Genomic DNA, 23,090 nt, shown 5'->3' with positions numbered 1-23,090 from the left:
GAAACTACCTCACGCGTGTCGTAGGATTAAGCAAACAAGCGTGCTGATGCTGCTGAGAGCCAGGGTAGATATAAACACGGAACGGGGTAAGGCAGGCTGGGCTGGGCCGTCAGTACCAACCCATGAGCTCCAGTACACATAATCTCTCACCTCCGTCTACTGACAGGGCCCAGAAGCAGCGGCGCTCCAGTAGCAGCCAGCACACCTAGTGTCAGAAGAACCAGGGCTCTGGCGGTAAAGGTACAAGATGAGCTTAGAGCATCTCGTTATGCCAGAGAGTTAGAGAGTGCCCAGAGGGATACAGGAGCCAACCTGAAGTGACTCCCACTGGTAAAATCTGGGACAACTTGGGTATCCAGATCAGCAAGGATAGCTGACTACAGTCACTGAGTAAAAGCCAAGTCCATACAGGCCCACCCTCGGGGTAAAGCGATGGCTCCTAAGTACGGAGTGAGTGGTGTCCGTAACCTTCTTTGGTTCAGACCTGTTCATGGATGAATCACCAAGAGATGCCAAGTCTAAGCAGACAAGTCTTACAAGTAGCACGATATTCACATGATCTTAGATAATCTCCCTAGAGATGGTGTACTAGTTGCAAGAGAATAATAACTATGCCATGGAGAAACCGGACAACTCCTTGACCAAAGGATCAAAACTAACATACCAATGAGGGGTTGTGCAGAGAAGTCAGCAGGGCAGGTTGACTGCTCTCCTCAGAAAGGCCTGCCTACAAGGTTGGCCGTTGGCTGGTGTCCGGGAACTTGGATTTTGGAGAGTTCCCACCATTCCCTAAATGATAAGACTAGCTCACTGCGCCTGAACTGTCTGTCCAAACAATACTGCTCATGCTGAATACGTGCTTTCCTTCTGGGAGTCCAGAACTTTTGTATGTCCCAGGCAGAGGGTGCCTAAGTAACCACCCCCAATAAAAACCCTAGATGCTGAGTCTCTGGGGAGCTTCTGACAGCACTTCACACATGTTATCGTAACTCGTTGGTGGGGTAATTAAGCATGTCCTCTGCATGACTCTGCAGGGAACGGGCTCTAGAAGCTTGTGACTGGTTTCTCCAGACTTCACTGCCTACACCTTTTCCCTGTGCTGACTTTGCTCTGTGTCCTTTTTTGCTGTAATAAATCATATCCATGAGTATGACTATATCCTGAGTCCTGTGAGTCCTCTTAGCACATCGTCGAACCTGGGGGTGGTCTTGAGGACCCCTGACGCAAGAACAGATGGACATCATCTTGTGCCTCCAGACATAAGACTCAGAAGGACACACTATCGCTTTTGTAGTATTCCAGCTTGGCTCCACGCCTGAATCTAATCATGAGGAAACATCTGATAACCTCAAGATGAAGAACATTCCACAAAATACCTGGCCAGAATTCTCAAAATGCTGGTGTCTTAAAAGACAAAGAAAGGCTAGGGAACTCTTCCAAATTAAAGGTGACTAAAGAGATAGGACATCTAAATGCAGTATGTGACCCTAGGCTGGAACCTGATCTGAAGAGAAAAAAATGGGGCCCTGGACAAAATCAGAATACAGACTACAGATTGGAGTATTGCCTCAATGTGAAATTTCCTGAATTTATACAAATTTGTAATTTCATTTGTACAGATACAAAGATAATATCTTTGTTCTTAGGAAACACACTGAAGTATATTAAAAGATAAGGAGTGTGATGCAAGCAACCTATTCCCAAGTGGTTCAATAAATTATATAACAGTAGTGTGTATGGGGGGGGATGATCTGTATACATTCTTGAAACTTTAAGTGTGAAATTATTATTTCAAAATAAAAGCTTTTTAAAAAAGGTAAGCAACATACTAGAAAAAAATCTGAAGTATATTTAACAAAGAGAGGACTAAGATCCAAAAGAACTTGTAACCAACATCACTAATGGTTCACACAGAAACTGTTGAATTGGTGCATGCTCTGCGGTTTTATTCTCAACAATAAAATTATATTTTAAAAAAATGCAGCAAAGTAAAAAAAAAAAAAAAAAAAATCCAAAAGAACTTTTTAAAAATCTACAAATCAAAAAAAAGGAAATAGCCCAATTGAAAATGGACAAAGAATATGAACAGGCACTCATAAAAGAAGAAATACAAATAGCCAACACCAATGGGAAAAACTATTCCTTCTCACCAGTAACCAAGGAGAAGATGTTAAAAGTGGAAGCAGAAACTGGTAGGGCCTTTTTGTCAACATCTGTCAAAAGAGAGACTTAAAATGCCCACTCCTAGAAATCTTTGAAAATAGCACGTGTACACAAAGATGGGCAATGTAGATCAATAAAGCCCTGTTTGTTGTATGAAAAAAGTGGGGCATCAATATGGACCAAATCCACTGCTATCAAGTTGATTCTGACTCACAGAGACATCACAGGGTTTCCAGGCTGTAAATCTCTGCGGAAGCAGACTGCCACATCTTCCTCGCATGGAGCCACTGGTGGTTTGAAACTGCTGACCTTTCAGTGAGCAGTCGATCACATTAACCACCGCACCACCAGGGCTCCTGTCAATATGGACATGGTTAGATAAACTACGTTACATCCAACACTGATCGACAATTAAAAACTGACCTGGCAAGACCACAAAGACACACTGCTCAGTGAAAACAGCCAGCCAAAAAGCACATGATCCCACTATGCTCAGTACAAAGAAGCCCCAAGAAATGCAAAGAATGGTGACTGGAAACACAAACACCTGAGCGCTGACAGCGGTTATCCAACATAAAGGGAAACTTTCATGTAATGACAAAGCATGTGTACACACGTAATCACACAATAAAAAAAAAAAATTTTTTGAGAATGCTAAAAAAAAAAAAAAGACAAACAATAAGAGGTAATTCACAGAAAAATACAAGTAATAAACATAAAAATATATTCAACCTCACAGACAATAAAAAATTCAAACGAGTAATGAGAATTTTTGCTCGTCATTCTGGAAAGATTTTAAAAATTACTCATGTCCACTGTTCGTAAATGTTTGTGGAAGTATAAACCGTTTCAGCTTTTTGCAGAATAATTTGGCAGTATCCATTTAAAATTCTGAAATGCTCAATCCTTTTGATTACTTTCACTTCTAGAAATGTATCCTACAGCAATACGCCCACAAGTACTTAAAAAGAGATACATATATTCAAGAATGGTCACTGCATCATTGTTATGGCAAGAGAGAGAAAACAACCCACATGTCCAACAACAGATGTGCGATCACACAATGGGATGAAAGCAACAAGAATGAGTTACTATATGTACTGACATAAAAATATCTCCAAAACTATGGTTAAGTGACAAAAAGCAAGCTGCAGTAACGATAGGCTTATAATTCAGTTAAAAAAAAAAAATTATAAATAGGTACAGGAAAAAGGTGCAGAGAAATACGTATCAAACCACTGATGGTTTATCTAGAGGGGAAGGAGTGGGATGGACTGGCAGGGGACTCGTATTTTCTACTCCCATTCTCCTATAATGTTGTAATCATGTAATCAGAAAAGTAATAAAGGTATAGTTTTAAAAGCACATTTGATATCTAAATATGTCTAGTACGTCTGTACTAATTTTTTTCTTTTTTTACTGCAGAAAAGCAACAACATGAGAAGAACCTGAACTAACAAAAGCAGTGAGTGCAAGCAGACCTCCTCCACCAGGTTCATTCCCTTCCTCGAACCCTTGCTAGCCGAGAGCAAAGCGAGAGTGCTGAGTCTGGTCTGTGGACCTACAGGCCGACCAGTCACTGCTCCTTCATTCCTCACACAGCGGACTAAAGAGCCCACCTTTTGTAGCACAGCATCCTCCAGTGGCCAGGGGTTCTTAGGGGTCTGTCTGCATCATCAGAGCAAACCACAGCCCGCTTCATCAAGTAACCACGCTAGTTCAAGCCAGAGGTGACTATCAAGTCCTTTAGACGTTCTCTGCACACTACGCACACATACACACAGATACGTATATGTGAACACATATACATATATATGCACGTACTTCCATTAAAATTACAAAAAAACTCTCTCTGCATCCTCACCAGATTAGGTAAAAATGTCACAATATAAAATGAGTTATGTATTTCGTATACTGCTAAAAGCTCATTATATTCGAGACTTAAAGTCAAAACAGACAAGAAGAAATGAACCCACCGAATTTTCTATTAACTCATGACAAGAGAACTCTGCCAGGAATGAAATATTCCTTTCCACGTTCATGAACTGACAACTGCAAATAGAAACACAGGCTGCGATGCCCAAAGGACTAAAGTCCGCTCACTGGGCGGCTACTTCTGCAAGGCGTCCTGCATAAGGCACTGTGATTGGGGGGGAAGGGCACTGTTCCCTGCCCCCAGGAAGCTCACAGCCAAGCAGAAAAGACAAACAAGTAGTTCCAAGTCTGAGAAGAACATCAGTGGCAGATGCAGGCTGTTATGAAAATGAAACTGAACGTAAATATTAAAAATACAGTTGAACTGATAAAACCCAAGGGCCCACCGGGGCAACCATGAGGTGGCTCACCAGAGCTGAACACAGGCAATAGGACTTGGTGACTGCTACCAGCGCAGCCCCCCTGGCCAGAGCAGAAGCATCCAAGGGCAAAGCCAGGCATCTGGCTGAGGAACAGAGAAAAGAGAAGGAACACCAAAATAAAGAGTACAGTTTCAAAAATTACAGTTGTCTTAATTACAAAACCTAGAGCTGTGAATTTTTAATCCTATTCCGAGATACTTCCCGTAACTCTTCCCATAAATGAGTACTTACACAGCATTCTGTCCAATAAATATGAAGGAAGGGGAAAGTGAGCAGAGCTTTGTTTCCTTCTTTGGGCAGCAGCTCCTCCTTGAACTGAACAAAATTAGACTCCAGGTGGATCATCTTTGGAGCCCGCCCATAGGACCTACGAGCAATTTGTAAAAAGTCACTGAGGAAAAGGACTAAAAAAAGGAAATGACAACCATAAATAATCTAACCAGATCTATGAGTCCATAAGTATACATAATAGTAATATTTTGCTCAAAACAATTTCATGAATTAAAGACAGCTCATACTTACACGTGGAAGCCCCTCCCCATGAACTCTTTCATTTTATCCAATGATGCACACACAGTATACATTCACCTAAGTGTTCACTTTAACAACCAGGCCCTTCCCAACAATACAAACTTCTGACAACAATGCAGTGTTACCTGCAGTGTAACTTAAGACATGTTTAAAACAATTTTATTTACTGCAGTGCTTCCCAGCTACTTCCACATCATGGCATGCAATTAAAATAATATTTGAAGGGCACACATGGCTTTTTGTCGCCAGAAGTGACGGATCAGGACCTCTGTCCCAAGGCCTAAGGGGATAAAACCTCCCAGTATGCCAGCATCTCGCTCAGGGGCCCAGGAGTGGGAAGCGCTGACTTAGTCTTAGCTCTTAGACAGCAGTCTGATTGGGTACAGAAATCTAGGTTCAAAGATAACTTTCCCTCATTACTTTGAAAATACTGCTCTTATATGTATTTTGTGATGCACTGTGATACATTTTAAATGCTGTGGTTGGGAGACTGTAAATTTGGTTCCCTTTCCTTTTCTGTTTGTTGGCATGGATTTTTGTTTGTTGTGCTTTGTTTTCATTCTGCTTGGCATTCAGTGGGTTCCTACAAACTCCTCGTTCTTCACTCCTGGGAAAATCTTGACCATTAATTAGGTCTTCCAGTAATGCCTGCTCTCCATTCTCTGTATTCTCTCCTTTCGAAACACCTACTAGTCAGCTATTAGAACTTCTGAATTATCCTCCATGCCTCAGCTTTTCTTTTTTGCTTTCCATCTCTAGTCTTGACACTAACTGCAAAAGTTGCTAAACTCAATCTTCCAACTTACTAATGTGCTCTTCAGCTACACAGCTATTCATTGTATCTAGGAAAGTTTCTGCTTCATTGTTATTTCCAAGATCAGTTTTTTAATTTATATACATACTTCAAAATATCAAATAGTACTACAAAGTTTTTAACACACACACCTCTCAACAGCAGTTGTCTACACCATTCTAGGAAAACTGAAGTTGTCAAAACTGAAATGGAATACATAAAGATAGATATTCTAGGCATTAGTGAGCTGAAATGGACTAGTATTGACCATTCTGAATCAGACAATCATATGGTCTACTATGCTAGAAATGATAAAGAGGAATGGCATCGCATTCATCGTCAAAAAGAACATTTTAAGATCTATCCTGAAGTACAACACTGTCAGTGATAGAATAATATCCATAAGCCTACAAAAAGACCGGTCAATACAACTATGATTCAAATTTACGCACCTATCGCTAATTCCAAAGATGAAGAAATCGAAGATTTTTACCAACTTCTGCAGTCTGAAATTGATCAAACATCCAATCAAGATGTACTGACAATTACTGGTGACTGGAATTCGAAAGTTGCAAACAAAGAAGGATTGGTAGTTGCAAAATACGCCCCTGATGACAGAAACGAAACCAGAGATCACATGATAGAATTTGCAAGGCTAATTACTTATTCATTGCAAATACCTTTTTCAACAACATAAACAGCAACTGTACACGTGGACCTCACCAGATAGAATACATGGGAATCAAATCAACTACAACTGTGGAAAGAGACAATGGATAAACTCAATATCATCAGTCAGAAAAAGCTAGGGGTCAACTGAGGAACAGACCATCGATTGCGCATATGCAAGTTCAAGTTGAAGCTGAAGAAAATTAAAACAACTCCAGGAGAACCAAAGTACAACCTTGAGTATATCCCACCTGAATTTAGAGACCATCTCAAGAACAAATTTGATGCGCTGAATACCAATGACCAATAACCAGACGATTTGTGAGATGACATAAAGGACATCATACATGAAGAAAGCAAAAGGTCATTAAAAAGAAAGGAGAGAAAAGACCAAAATGGACATCAGACAAGACTCTGAAACGTGTGCTGAAATGTAGAGTAGCTAAAGCAAATGGAAGAAATGATGAAGTAAAAAAGCTGAACAGAAGATTTCAACGGGTGGCTTGAGAAGACAAAGTATTATAACGAAATGTGCGAAGACCTAGAGTTAGAAAACCAAAAGGGAAGAACACACTCAGTATTTCCCAAGCTGAAAGAACTGAAGAAAAAAATTCAAGCCTCAAGTTGCAGTACTGAAGGATTCTATGGGCAAAATACTGAACAACGAAGGAAGTATCAAAAGAAGATGGAAGGAATATACAGTCACTGTACCTACCAAAAAGAACTGGTCAACGTTCAACCACTTCAGGAAGTAGCACACCATCAAGAACCAATGGTAATGACGGAAGAAGTCCAAGTTACACTGAAGGCACTGATGAAAAACAAGGCTCCGGGCACTGACAGATGTTTCAACAAATGGATGCGATGCTGGAAGCACTCACTTATCTATGCCAAGATGTGTGCACAAGAGCTAGCTGACCAGCCAACTGAAGAAGATCCATATTTGTGCCCATTCCAAAGAGAGGTAATCCAACAGAACGCAGAAATTACCAAACAATATTATTAACATCACACACAAGTAAAATTTTGCTGAAGGTAATTCAAAACGGTTGCAGCAGTACATCAGCATGGAACTCTCAGAAATTCATGCTAGATTTAGGAGAGGATATGGAATGAGGGCTATCGTTGTTGATGTCAGATGGATCTTGGCTGAAAGCAGATAACACCAGAAAGGTGTTTACCTGTGCTTTATTGACTATGCAAAGACATTTGACTGTGTGCATCATTACAAGTTACGAATAACACTGTGAAGAATAGGAATTCCAGAACATTTAATAGTGCTCATGTGGAAACCGTACATAGACCAAGAGGCGGTCATTCAAACAGAACAAGGGGATACAACGTGGTTTAAAATCAGGAAAGGTGTGCATCAGGGTGTTATCCTTTCACCATACTTATTCAATCTGTATGCTAAGCAAATAATCTGAGAAGGTGGACTATATGAAGAAGAGTGTAGCATTAGGATTGAAGGAAGACTCATTAACAGCCTGCGTTAAGCAGATGACACAACCTTGCTTACAGAAAGCGAAGAGGACTTGAAGCACTTACTGGTGAAGACCAAAGACTGCAGCCTTCAGTATGGACTATACCTCAACATGAAGAAAACAAAAATTCTCACTACTGGAACAATAACCAGTATCATGACAAACTGAGAAAAGACTGACGTTGTCAAAGATTTCATTTTACTTGGATCCACGATAAATGACCATGGAATCAGCAGTCAAGAAATCAAACAATATATTGCATTGGGCAAATCTGCTGCAAAAGCAAAGATCTTCAAAAGCAAAGATGTCATCTCGAAGACTAAGGTGCGGCTGACCCAAGCCGTGGTATTTTCAACCACCTCATATGCATGCAAAAGCTGGACAGTGAATAAGGAAGACCAAAGAAGAACCGATGCTTTTGAATTATGGTGCTGGCAAAGAATACTGAATATACCACGAACTGCCAGAAGAACAAACAAACCTGTCTTGGAAGAAATAGAGCCAGAATGCTCCTTACAAGCAAGTAGGGTAAGACTTCATCTCACATACCTTGGACATGTTATAAGGAAGGACCAGTTCCTGGAGAAGGACATCACGCTTAATAAAGTCGAGGGGGTCAGTGAAAAAGAGGAATATCCCCAACAAGGTGGACTGACATAGTGGCTGCAACAGTGGGCTCAAACATAGCAACGATTTGAGGATGGTGCAGGACCAGCAATGCTTTATTCTGTTGTACACAGGGACTCTATGAGTCAGAGCCGAGTAGAGGGCACCTAACAACAATGACGAGTATGAACACCCATCATTGGACTTAGGGTTCATCCTAATCCGGGATGATCTCATCTCAAGATTCTAACTTAATTATACCTGCAAAGACCATTATTTTAAATGAGGTCGCAGTCTGAGTTCCGGGCAGACATATTTTTTAGGGCCACAATTCAACTCACGCCACGTACCCCACAACTCCTTCAGCTAACTCTTCTGTTTCTCAGCCACCTGCTGTCACGTCCCGAGATGCCGATTCTAGACCTGACCTCAACATCTGTGGTGGAAGATGCAGACTCAACTCTGCCCGTCCGTCCCCTTCCTCTCCTTTCATCCCCCTCCCCGCCACACTTTTATCATACTTTTTCATTAAGTCCAGGTCACAGATTGAATCGTGTATCAATTTGGCTAGGCCAAATTGTATGATTGTCTACCATTTTGTCATCTGATATGATTTTCCTACGTGTTGTAAATCCTTTGTCTATGATGTTGATGAGATGGGATTAGCGGCAGTTATGTTAACAAGGCAGGGCTCAATCTACAAGATCGGATTGCATCTTGAGCCAATCTCTTTCAAGATATAAAAGAGAGAATGGAGCAGAGAGATATGGGGACCTCGTGCCACCAAGAAAGCAGCGCCAGGAGCAAAGCGTGTCCTTTGGACCCAAGGTTCCTGCACAGAAAAGCTCCTAGTCCAGGGAAAGATTGATAAGGACCTTCCTCCAAAGCCCACAGAGAGAGAAAGCCTTCCCCTAAAGCTGACACCCTGAATCTGGACTTCTAGTCTACTAGACTGTAAGAGAATAAACTTCTGTTTGTTGAAGCCATCCACCTGTATATTTCTGTTATAGCAGCACTAGATAACTAAGACAGTCCATAGTCAGTGTTTCCTTTATTACTGAATATAAAGCACTGTTCACTAAGGAACCAAGGAACCTATCATCATGATAGCTGGATAATGTAACTTTCATTCTTCTTGAAATGGATGTGTGCCTCTATCTTTTTCTTTCGGTGTCACCAATTTAATTTTCCAACAGAATTTTAAGACCCTTGAATACTAGCCACGCAGTCAAAGCATCACATAAACAATCAGTTTCTTTTCCTCCCTAGCAACACCTCTCAGAGGCCCACAGTCCACCTGCTCCAATTGCAATGTATTGTTTCCTAAGCCTGGTGGAGAACGGGAGCGCAGCTGGTCTTTTCCCAGGGCCTCTCCATTTCTCCAGAGATGAATCCTCTCCTCTCTCGCCTGGGGAGCATGGTCTGGCTGCAGAGTTCCTGGATCTGAGCTTTACAGGGTGGTGGGGTTCTTATTGTTGGGAATTTAGACTTGCACCTAGTTCCTGCTTTTAGAACACCATTTCCTTCCATCTTCTGCTGTTCCACAGTCACTTCCCTACACAGATGGGAGTGGGGACCCTTGTACCTGCTTTCTACCCATTCCAGCCTCAGTCTCACCCCAAATTTCCAATACCCTGAGCCTGGCCCTGCTGCCTAGCTTCAATGGCCTACGTTTCAAGAAGCCACCTCTGTGGACATGTGTCAACTGTCTCAGCTTCCCTTCCCAATTCCTCATCTTCCTTGGCTCCACTTGGCTGCTGTTGACTCCTTCCCCTCCTCTCTGTCCTGACCCTCCATGCGTTTTTAGTCCTTTATTTTCATTTACTGGGGGATTCAGGCACATGAAGAGATGATTGCCTGCATTAAATCTATGCTGTTTCTCTACTCGGATTTTTTTGCATAACCTTCTTTCTTGTTTCATGAATATCCTTTTCTTCTTTTATCTGTTTGATTATTTAAATAATGCATACCTATTTTAAAAACCTTTTCAGACTATTCCATTTTTTCAGGTATTAAATTCCTCCATTTGTTCAATTTGCTTTCTTTCATAGCAGTGGGCTTCCTCAGGTGTTGAGTAGTCCCATTAAGAGAATTCTCCTGTATTCTGTACACTCTTTAATTTAGCAAGAATCAGAATTACATGGACGTGAGGAATGACATGAAATGGTCTATGCACCCTGGTTGTAATCAGATTTCCTTTAACAAGTCAAAATCCAAACATTTTCCACAAATAACATCAAATCTTACCAGAAATAAGTTTTCCAGTAAGATAACTCACAGTCATCTGTCTCCCCTAAACAAGTCACCAAGTGAACAATTACATGCATACAACAGGGCAACGGGGAGAGTGGATCTGTTTTTTCTTTCATTCTACTTTTTCCTTCTAATTTTTAAATAATGTCTTTCTGTCTACTTTATCATCTTTAAGAGAAGAGCACAGGGATGGGCCGGGGAGAGGCTCCTGACAGGCCTCAGATACAAGCCTGTCTTCTGTTGTAAGGCAGAGTCTGAGGGAGTAAATGGCTCCTTTCCAAGCTGCAGCTGCTTTAAGACGTTCTAATTAGTTATGAAGAATCCAAAGTGATTCCCATAAAAGTGGGCCTTTAACTCAGAAAAACCCACCTGGTTCCTACCATCCCCATGTCTCCTTAAAACCGTCACCCTATTTCTTAAAGAATCCGAGCCCCAGATGTAATGCCATTCGGTTCATTTCTAACAGGCTTTAGAACTCAAGCTTTAACCTTTGTCACTGCAGTTGCTCACACAAATGTCTAAAAAGGGACGAGGGCCGTGGTCAAAACCCAGGCACACCCACCTCCTCCATTCCATTGGTTCTCTGGGAAGTTGCTGGGAAAGCGTTGGATAAATAGAAGTGAATAAATTCTGGTCTCCAGCACCTGCAGGAGGAGAAAAGAGAAACCTGGTCATGGCATATTCAGGTGAAGAGGAAAAATGGGCTCTAAAATTGATTAAATCGGTATTTCTATATAATTCTATATTCAGAAAAATTATATTACAAAACAAGATTTTTTGTACCTTTAAATAACTAATCTCACAAAACTGGCATCATACGCGGCCTAACTTGACCCTCCCGGCACTTCCATGGGGTGAGTCTAATTACCCCGGGAGGAAGATGAGGCTCAGGAAAGGTGAGTGATCAGAGATGGAGCCAGCTTGAGTCTACCCAGCTTTGCTCCCAAGGCCTGAGCTCTACAACCATGCACACTGCTTCCTTCAACTTACAGAGACCACCCCAAAAGCTCTGTGTGGAAAAGAAGGCCTGGAAAAGTGAACACGGATTTCCTCATCAAAATAAACTCAATTTTCACCGAAATGCCCGCAGGAGCAATGTAGAGGACACGCCCTGTGTGCACACGCTATGCAGGCACCCACATGCCTTCCAGTTTATCCCACACACTAACTCCTGGGGCCAGAGGGCAGACACAACCCTGTCTCCCAGCTGAGGCAGGTGAGCGAGGGCATGATGCGTGTCAAGAGCTCAGGTGAGTCTGACTTTCCACTGCACATTCAGTTTTAATTCAGCTCTGTTATCCTACTTTTAACAGAACTGAGAAAACCCAAGTACTTCTCATAAAATGATAGTTTAACAATATCATACTTAAAGCTAAAGGAAAACCTTTTAATACAGATGGCTAAAATTCTTATACTCAGAAGATCCTCTTAGTTGAAGCAAAGCCATTTTCTAAATGGCTTTTATATTGATCTTAAGAAATCATTGGGTAGGGGCAAACCTAGGAGCCCTAATTTACAGCATAAACAGACTATCAAACATAACTAAAAAGCACAGAGAGCAGAAGATAACTAGATGACTGGGACCTCCTGAAAATCAAATACTTACGCTCATCAAAAGACTTTTCCGAAAGAGTAAAAAGAGAACACATAGACTCTGAAAAATTCTCAGCTATGACAACTCTGACAAGGGTCTAATCTCTAAAATTTATAGAAAAATTCAACAACAAAAACGACAAACAACTCAATTAAAAAATGTGCAAAGGACATGAACAGACACTTCACCAAAGAAGACATCCAGGCAGCCAACAAATCCATGAAGAGATGCTTGCAATCATTACCCATTAAACCAAAACCAAACCAAACCTGTTGCCATCAAGTTGATTCCAACTCATAACGACCCTACAGGACAGAGTGGAACTGCCCCATGGGGTTTCCAAGGAGCGCCTGGCAGATTCAAACTGCTGATCTTTTGGTCAGCAGCTGTAGCTCTTAACCATTATGCCACCAGGGTTTCATAGCCATTAGAGAGATGCAAATCAAAACTACAATGAGAGACCATCTCACACCCGCAATTATGGCACTGATCAAAAACAGAAAACAAAAAATGCTGGAGAGGTCGTGGGGAGATTGGAATCTCGGACACTGCTGGTGGTTATGTAAAATGGTACAACCACTGTGGAAGACAATATGGCGCTTCCTTAAAAAGCTAGAAATAGAAATACCATACGATCCAGCAATCCCACTCCAAGGAATATATCCTAGAGAGATAAGAGCCGCATGCCCACATTCCCTGCAGCATTATTTATAACTAACAAAAAGATGTTAACAGCCTAAGTGCCATCAACAGATGAATGGATAAACAAACTGTGGTACATACACACAATGGAATACCATGAAATATTAAAGAATAACCACAAATCCGCAAAACATCTTACAACATGGAATAACTTAGAGGGCATTATACTGGGTGAAATAAGTCAATCACGAAAGGACATATACTGTATGAGACCACTATGACAAAAAGTCAAGAAAAGGTTTTCACACAGACAGAAACATTCTTTGATGGTTTCCAGGGATGGGGGGCGGGTAGGGAAAACCACTAACTAGATGGCGGACATGTATTAACTTTGGTGAAAGGAGAGATAATACACAATACAGAGGAAGTCAGCGCAACATAATCAAGGCAAAAGAAGACATTGAAAGGTAGGCAAGAGTAAAAGGCAACAACGGTAAATATGAATACATATACAATCCTGCAACGATGGTAATAACAATAATGTACGGGTGGATACATAGGTAGATACGTAAGCTGAACGAGGGTGGGAGGGCATATGGAAGTACACTCAAGCACATATACATATGTACCTGCTGCAAACATACCCATGTATGCAACAGTGCACACAGGTGACATAGTCATTAAAATTTCTTAGCCATAACCATACATCTCCTTGGTGAGCAGTGACTGGGGTCTTAAAAGCCCGCGAGTGGCCATCTAAGATACAACAATTGGTCTCTTCCCGCCTGGAGCAAAGAAGAGTGAAGAAAACCAAAGACTCAAGGAAACAATTAGTCTCAAGACTAATGGACCACATGAACCACGGCCTCCACTAGCCTGAGAACAGAAGAACTAGACGGTGCACAGCTACTACTACCCTCTGAGTAGGTCATGGACAGGGCGGGAGAGAAATGCAGAACAAAATTCAAACTCATAAACCAGACCAGACTTACTGGTCTGACAGAGACTCTTGGGATCCCTGAGACCATGGCCCTTAGACACCCTTCAAACTTGGAACTGAAATCACTCCCAGAGATCACATTATAGCCATACAATAGACAGGCTTATAAAATGAACAATACCAGTGAGGAATGTACACCTCAGATCAACTATACAAGACCTAAAGGGTAGCATTTGCCCAAAAGCAAGGTTCAAAAGGATGGTAGGGCCAAGAAAGTTGGGTGAATGGGCATGGGGAAACCAGGGAGGAAGAGGGGAGAGTGCTGACACATTCAAGGCTTTGCAACCAAAGCCATGAAACACACTGCGTATAAATTGTTGACTGGGACACTAATACTCTCTGTAAACGTTCACCAAAACCACACTAAAATCCACTGCTGTGGAGTCGATTCCGACTCATAGCTACCCTATAGAACAGAGGTGAACTGCCCCATAGGGTTTCCAAGAAGCAGCTAGTGAATTCAAACTGTTAACCTTTTGGTTATCAGCTGGATGCTTAACCACTGCACCACCAGGGCTCCAAAACACACTAAAGTGTTCAAAAAAAAAAAAAAAAGAGAGAGAAAGAAATCATTGGGAACTGATGTGGGCCTTTAGCACCTTTGCTTTTTTTGCTATCATGAATCTAAGAGAAAAACCTCCCAAGAACTATGTACCAATGTCAGTTCACGCAGAGAATAACGGCTTTCTGGTTCATATAAGCTGTAGGTCACAGAGGCAGAGGGCATGGTGGCAAGAACTTGGGAGGCCTCACTGCCTGGGTTAAGTCTCAGCTCCACGATTTACTACCTTAATCATTTTGAGGAGATCATTTAACCTTTCATGCCCCAGAGAACCACATGTGAAATGGGGAAATAAAAATGCCTCCAATAGGGTTGTGGTGAGGATTGAGTCGATACACATAAATAACGTAGAACAAAGCCGGACGCATAGTAGATGCTCATAACTTACTACATTTTACTTTTCGCTAAAATAAATACAATTTTTATCCTTTAACCTCTCATCCTGTTCATTTTATGCTTTAACTTCTCATCTTGTTCACTTGGTAATTACTGATGTTATTAAAGTAAGAAAATCTTCAGTTAGCTTCAAGTTTCTTATCTCCGATAGCCAATTTCCATTACCTAATCAAAAGGCTCCAAAATTAATACATAAAATCACTACTCTCTGCTAAATGGAAATTAGGACAACTACCAAGAAACTGCTCCTTTGCTTGGTTTTTATATAACAATACCACATGGTCCTTGCAATGAAGTCTCACATAAATGCACAAGGAACACATGGACACAAAGTAAAAACGGAAATGTCCCCCACAGCCCCAAGCCCATCTCCCACAGGAAACTCGGCCAGACTCTTAATAGGAACCACTGCTTACATTTCATCCTGGAATCAACCTCTAGTCTGTGCCCGAGATTTAATTTTAAAAGGTTGTAGGCCAATTAACACATCTGCTGAGGACAAAGATGTCATCTGAGGTTACTGGGAATAAACCCTGTGAGCGGTCCACCTCAGAAAACCAAATTGTTCTAGCCCATTGAAGTGCCACACTAATTGGACAAGAATATGAAGAAAAAACACTGCAATTTTCTCAGAATACATAGCTATTACCACTTGTAACACCCTTAAGACTTTACACCAAGTAATATGAAAATCAGAGATGTCTTAAAGATGGGCACAAGAAGAGAAAGAGCTTAGGCGTAAAACCCCAAAAGAATTAAGTCTCTACTCACGTGACAGGTAATTAAATGAACAACATATACACAGGTTCCTGAAATAGCCCAAACACTAAGTAAAAAAAAAAAGTCATTAGCACTTTGAGGCCTGAACTGTAAGTGTAGAGCAAATCCCAGGGGGATTTTCACTGTCATCCCACAGGCAACAGAAGAGTGAGGAAACCAGCAAGAATTCTGTTGGCCATTAAAAAGCTACTAAGAGCAAAAATGACACTTAAAACTGATGTGGCCAGGTTCAGAGAACCTGTTCAGACAACCGTCATATTTATTTTCCTGACTCAAGAGGCTATTAAAAGAGTCAACTCAGACCATTTATTTATTTCTACAACTAAGATTTCTGTTTTTTTGGGGGGGAGCGATGCATAAAAATAACACCTAAGAGTAATTCAAAGCGCAATTCATTTACATAAATCTCTTTCCATGCGTGTTTGTGTGTGCGAGCGAGTGTGTGTGTGTGCGTGCGCTCTCGACACTAACAAGGGAAGCACATGGGGATATGAAGGGTTGGCAAAGTCACGGGAGCACATGATGGCCCTGTGATGGTCTCCTTAAGACCTGAGTGCATCCCCCACTGCCAGGGAGCCCTAGACTTGGTGAAACCCCTGTGAAATTGTACACTACAAATTTGTAAGTAAACACAATTAAGATCATGCAAACCTTGCTCACTAGTTAATCCACTGCTCAAAGTGCTGGGTCTCCCCCCAGCAGGCTGAGGATGAACCCCACGTTCAGAGGATCCCAGTTCCAAGGACCACCCAGAAAGGGAGGCTTGGCCCTAGATTGCCAGTTATTGAATCAATATGTCTTCTTATTTATGCCAGCTGCATTTTCTGTTATACGCACTCAAATGACTGGCCCAAAAACAAAAAACCAAACTCGCTGCCATCAAGTCAATTTCAACTCACAGCAACCCTACAGGACAGAGTAGAACTGCTCCATAGAGTTTCCGAGGAGCTCCTGGTGGGTTCAAACAGCTAACCTTTTGATTAGCAGCCAAAGCACTTAACCACTACGCCACCAGGGACTTCCATTATTTTCTCCTTGCTGCCTTCTCCGAGATTCTACAAGCATATTATGCATTTGTTAACTGCATGATTTAGAACATGTTATGTTAAAAACCCATTGCCATCAGGTAAGAATTAAGTGCAGGGGAAAAAAGAATTCAAAAAGACAACTTCTGTGATTTAAGCATAATTAGGTCATATGTCAACAAATTCAACTTAAATATTTATTAAAAATATTTACAACAGGAGGACCTGGGACGCAATTATAAAGAAAGTAATTAGTAACTTATACCAACTAACATATGTCCAATTTACAAAACATAAATAAGATAACTAAAGATATAAATCTATCAGATGTCAGATCCCCAACAAGAACACAGTGAAGGTACAGCCATTTCTTTTTAAAACTCTTATCTTCAAAGACACTGGTTATAAATAAAAATAGAAACCTGCAGGCTAGACAGTCTGTTTTTTAAGACTCAAGAGCTATCATTAAGATGACAGTCTGACCAAAACCTAATAGTACGCACAAGACAAATCCGGTGAACTGTGATGCCATGTGGGCCAAGGTCTGGGAAAGATGAGTCTGTTGTCAGCGAGTCACAAACTGATGTCATAATTTGACATCATTTGTCTTACACATCATTTGTTTTATCCTCCTTCCATCCAAAGAGCAAGGGAAAGGTTTATTTTCAACCATTTTATGCACGAATATCTTTCCTTTAGGGTCCATCGGAATTGCAAAACCGCAAAGTTATTTAGTGTCAAAGCATTTTTGAAAGTTGGATTCTTGACTTATAACAGTCAACAGCAACCAGAACAGAACTGCTATTAAATTGATACTTAAAGAGTAGAAGACGCCAGGGTTTCCCACTTTGTGCAAAAATACCCAAACTAGATGGGCAAACATCCAGCGCTTCACACACACATGAAAATCTATGCCCAAACCAAACCCTAAGCCGTGGGGGGATGAGACTACAGGGATGTTCGCTTTCTGGGTTATAGGAAAATACATAATGTCTAAACTAAAGTAAAGGCATGTGTCACTTTTTAACCTAAAACAACGTTTGTTTTAAAAAGCTGTAAGCTTGTTGTTGCTAATGTTTCTATGTTTATACAATAGTTTTAAAAGATTTTAGGAGCTGATTATGATGTAGGACTACATTTAGCATTAAACAGTCTAAAGAAGAAAAAAAAAAAAGAAGAAGAAAGTGACATAAATTACCAAATGTGGTTTGAATGCTCCAGAGCTATGGTGTACAATGTGCCTTTGGGGAAGCCAAAGATTAAACTGCAAAGCTCCCTCTTAAAGAGGACAAGTGTTTTCATACTTGTAGAATCACTAGATCCTATGATTTTTTTTTTCAGACACGAGTTGAGAACACTCAAAAATCTACCTAATATCTTTGATCCGATTATGCAGGAGGACTCTTGCTAAGCTACAGAGGGCTTGGCACCAGCTGTAAGCAGAAAGTGACTAACAGGAAAGGCAAGAGAGGGCTACCTGTTTACATAGGCCAGGCCCTGCCCTGAGCTCTATTCACACAGCCCGAGGAGAAACCGAGGCACAGAGAAGTCCAGGACTCGCCAAGGTCAAGCCACTGGTGAGTGGCAATGCTCAGATTAGAACCTTGGCAGCCCTGCTCTGGAGTCAACTTTCTCAGCTACCACTGTGCACTGCTTCTCTATCCTTCACCGTATCACGTTTACAAATTAATCTGTAGCAGCTGTGCTGACCCCGTTGGCTAAAATACAGGTTCCAGAAGACGTCCACCGATGGAGTGAAATTTCTGTCATCTGCTTTACACAGTACCGATTCTTAAACATACATCGCCGTAAGAGCCTTAACACAAAATGTAAAACGGTCAGGAAATATAAGCGTGAGAAAAGGGCAAAGAAAAACAAAATGCTCAGCCAACGTGCAGCTGGCGCTCAGCTTTCCTCAATACAATACCATACAGTCTCAAGATCAGTATAGTCTCCCCTCAGTATCCACAGGGATTGGCTCCAGCACACCCCACCACCACCACCCCGCCTCCGTCCCTTGGAGACCAAAATCCAAGGATACTCAAGTCCCATATATAAAATGGCATAGTATTTGCATATAACCTACACACATCCTCCCTTACAGTTTAAATCATCTCTAGGTGACTTATAATAAGTCATACAACGTAAATGCTATGTAGCTAGTTGTTTCATCACAATTAAAGACCTGCTCTGGAAGGTGGCCTTTCTCTTCTGTGAATTTCTGGAGCTCTTCTGGGCATGCTGACGCTGCCTGGGCTTCAGCCGACTGACGCCCATCTGCTGTGACCCTGAAGTCCTGGAGGCTTTGGTACCTTCTGTAGCTAACCCATCATCTCTCACTAGCCTGAAGCCCCTTCCTCTCGCTCTCCTCAACCCCTCACACTTAGCCATAGAGAGACTGCTTTGACCACTTCCTTGCTTTTTAGGAGCCATTTTTTCACAGAAACAAAGGGTTCACACAACACAAGCAGCAAACAAAGGAGACGCCAGGCAAACAATGCTAAATGAGTGCTAGAGAGAGGAGGATCCGTGAGTAGGGGATGCCTGCGTGTCACTTCATTCGCAGGGATTCAGTGGCAAATTCAAGTTTTTGCTTTTTAGAACTTTTTTTCCAAAAAGTTTTGATCCGCGGTTGGTTGAATCTGCAGATGCAAAACCCGTGGACACAGACGGCTGACTGTATTTTTATTTGGAGATTTATGTTGCATAAGAGATTTTAATGTTTGTTAATACTCTCATACAGTATGATTTTTCATCAAATTTTTTAGCAAAATCTTAGTAAAGGCAGATAGTATCTTTTCTGATAAAACACATCTCTTATGTCATCTTGGTGAAGTGATCAGGAGTTGTTTAACCTGTCGGTGGCACGGCTGTCTTCAGCTACCTAAAGTGCTCTGTCACATTTATGAAGAAGGGTTACATTCAGTCTGCATTGCACCAATGCAGACTGGCAAAGACGGGATGATTTTAGTGCACCATAAAGAACTATGGGGTCACTAAGAGTCAGAATTTACTAGACGGCAACAAGTTCTGTTTTGTTTTGTTTTTAGTTTAGAAAGAACTCTGGTCCAAGATGGAGTAGCTTGCATTTGGGGGTGCAACAGGTGTCACACATCTGGGGACTCTCACACACGGGCTAGATGATCTCCTAGTTGGGAGGGGCTCTGCAGAGTCTTAGGCGGCAGTTGGGTGGCTGGACTAGGGCTGCTGACGTAGTTAGCTGCCTTGGAGTTGCTCCCCCTGACTCACAGTGACCCGTTCACAACAGGAGTGGCCTGTTGTGTTCCATAAGGTTTTCACTGGCTGATTTTCAGAAGCAGCTCACCATGCCTTTCTTCCTAATCTGTCTTAATTTGGAAGTTCTGCTGAATGCTGGCTAGCATCACAGTAACACAAAGCCTTCAGATGGGTGGTAGCTGCACGAGGTGCACTGGCCAGGAATCGAACCTGGTTCTGCTGCACAGAAGGTAAGAATTCTACTACTCAGCCACCAGTGCCCCCTGGACTAGGATTAACCAAAAACCAAAACCAAATCCAGTGCCGTCGAGTCGATTCCGACTCATAGCGACCCTATAGGACAGAGTAGAACTGCCCCATAGAGTTTCCAAGGAGCGCCTGGCAGATTCGAACTGCTGACCCTTTGGTTAGCAACCGTAGCACTTAACCACTACGCACCAGGGTTTCCGGACTAGGATTAGATAATCTAATTTTAAGGACCCTTCCAAGCAAGAGAGTCTGTGTTTCTATTTTCGAACAAAAAAGTCAAAGGAAATATATAATTTACCTAACAACTGCTTTATAGAAAGCCTTGCCTAAATAGCTATTCCTTAAGCATGCTGTTAACAAAGGAAAGCTGCAATCCACTGTTAGGCAGTTCATTCAATTTGAGAACCATGAGTGCTTGGGTGGGCACTGTCCCTAAGCATAAGAATGCACATGCTTGCCTAAGACTACAGATTCATTTTTCCTCAATGGCTGTTGGTGAAACAAATGTTCGAATGGATGATAAAAATGTCCAAGGTCACGAACTGGGAAGTCATCTCAGCCTGTTCAATAATGTGTAAAGCATATTTGCTATAATTTATGTATAATGCCAATGAGGTAATGAAAACTAATCAATGCTTCTAACTGGTAGCTAAGGAGTCCTGGTGGTACAGTGGTTAATCACTCGGCTGCTAACAGAAAGGTCGGCGGGTCAAGCGGGAAAAAGATGTGAGTCTGCTTCTGTGAAGATTTAAAAAGCCCACTGCAGTCAAGTCAATTTCGACTCACAGAGACTCTATAGCCTTGGAAACCCTATGGGGCAGTTCCGCTCTGTCCTAAAAGGTCACTATGAGTCGGAATTCAAAGCCACAGGAATGGGGTTTAATTGGTAGCTCTTTCATGGGGAAAACTAAGATCAAACGCATAACCACGGAAAATGAAATTTCCCCAGTGGTCCGTCCCAGAGCCTCTGTGTATGAAAGGCTTTCATATGTGAGGGATACAGGGCAGGAGGTGACAGTTAATGAGAAAGGAACAAAAAAAAAAGGATCCAGATGTCATCCAGATTCCATAGGTAGAGAACCAGGTTCGCTTACCCCTAAAATGGGTAGGCTACTGGGTTTCACTCCTGTGCATAAACACTGCCCTCCCTTAAATGGAAGGCACGTTATTTGAGAAGTAAAGAAAGTGAGCACTCCTATAGCTTTCACCTCAAAAGCCAAGTTTAAAGGAAAATAATTCTTGACAGAGACAGGATGGGAATTACGTCCATCATCTGTCCACTGTCAGGATCCTTCTGTGCCAAAATGACGGGACTTGAAATCACAACTCCATGTATCTTGTCATTTCCTTGCTGGCTTTAATTTTAAGCCCAATCACCTGGTATTCTTTCTGATGCTTACTGTGGCCCCGACCTTTCCTCCTCCAAATCCTCCTCTGTAAATACACACACAGACACCCTCTCTCACTCTGTTTTTCTCACTGTCTCAGGACCCAATGTCTACACAACAATTACTACCATCAGCAGGTGTCATCAAAGGGAAAAGAGTACAATATGCCAGTGCTGATCAAGTTCTATACTATGGAATCTTGCAGAAAAGAAACTACAACCAATGCAATAAAGACTAGTCATAAGATATAAAGGAGCTGAAAAGCCATCTTTGCTGAAATCTGATTTTTCCAAAGTCCCAAAGCCTTCTAATTTTATTTTTTACTTATTTAACTTAAAGGACAATACACATGCCAATACTGTTAAGACGCTGAAGCAAAGACTTATAAACAGGGATACCACAGTCACCCACTCTAGTACTCAGAGACCAGGGCGGACTTAAAACTGAGGGGTTAAAAAAAAAAAAATAAGAAGAATTGGATCAGTGCATCTAAACATAAGAATACTGAAGAATCAGCCTAAACAGTTCATATATTTTTTAAATAAAGAAAATACAGGAATATGAAATTACCCCAAACACTAAAACACCACAGAATTATAACAACTGTAAGTTTAAGAAAAAAAACAAGAGCTTTGGGGTGCCCATATACCCCAGGCACGCCCTGCCTCAGGGCTTTGAATGAGAAGGGGTCCCCTCCCATCTACAAGATTTCCAGTATGGCCAAGGCCCTCCTTAGAGTCGTTGTTCAAAGATAACCTTCTCACGAGATCTAACTGCAGATTCCAAATGGTACAAGCCTTATGGTTCTCAAAGTGGGTCCCCAGGCCAGCAGCAGCATCACCTGGAAACTTGTGAAATGCTAATTCTCGGGCCCCACCCCAGACCTAGTGAATCAGAAACTCTAGGAGTGGGGCTAGCGATCTGCAGTTTTACAAGCCCTCTAGGTGACTCCGATACACACTCAAATAGAGAACCACTGCTCTAATTCTATCAGCCCCAAGCAACCATGAGAATTAGGATTTTCAGTATGGAAGAAAGATGACAGAGCAGTTAATTAAAACACTGTAGTCCTGAACTTCAATTAAAAATACCAGTATGAGCTTATGATATATTTTATCTTTAAAATACACAAAATATCCAATTCCTTTTTCTGCCCACTGAAGAGATCTTGCAGCAACCAGACACTCTAGAGCACGCAGACTGTGCTTTTGAAATACCACTCACCACCCAAAGGAACCAGGGCTCCTCGGAGAAATGGCTGCCTCCAGGACTGGGGCAGGAAATATACAAAATGAGCCTGGAACACCCTGTCATGTCAGAGAGTAAAGAAACTAATAGATTCCTACAACTCAGGGGCCACC

The 23,090-nt window shown here is 41.7% G+C and overlaps 1 protein-coding gene across 4 annotated transcripts in view; it reads right to left on the bottom strand.

Annotated features, from left to right (window-relative positions):
• TRAPPC10 (trafficking protein particle complex subunit 10) overlaps positions 1 to 23,090 on the bottom strand; it is a 99,313-nt gene that overhangs the window by 61,319 nt on the left and 14,904 nt on the right. For 2 of the 4 annotated variants that reach the window (XM_049874990.1, XM_049874993.1), the window contains exons 2-4: positions 11,419 to 11,500; positions 6,297 to 6,452; positions 4,752 to 4,887 (exon numbers count right to left, since the gene is read on the bottom strand). In XM_049874990.1, coding sequence (XP_049730947.1) covers positions 4,752 to 4,887; positions 6,297 to 6,452; positions 11,419 to 11,500 — 374 coding nt within the window. The remainder of the gene's footprint in view (positions 1 to 4,751; positions 4,888 to 6,296; positions 6,453 to 11,418; positions 11,501 to 23,090) is intronic. The other 2 variants (XM_049874991.1, XM_049874992.1) reach the window with 2 other exon arrangements.

Source organism: Elephas maximus, chromosome 2 (genome assembly GCF_024166365.1).
Source record: "Elephas maximus indicus isolate mEleMax1 chromosome 2, mEleMax1 primary haplotype, whole genome shotgun sequence".
Taxonomy (NCBI): domain Eukaryota; kingdom Metazoa; phylum Chordata; class Mammalia; order Proboscidea; family Elephantidae; genus Elephas; species Elephas maximus.
The sequence above is the reverse complement of the archived record's forward strand: the minus strand, read 5'-3'. Positions and strand labels throughout refer to the sequence as shown.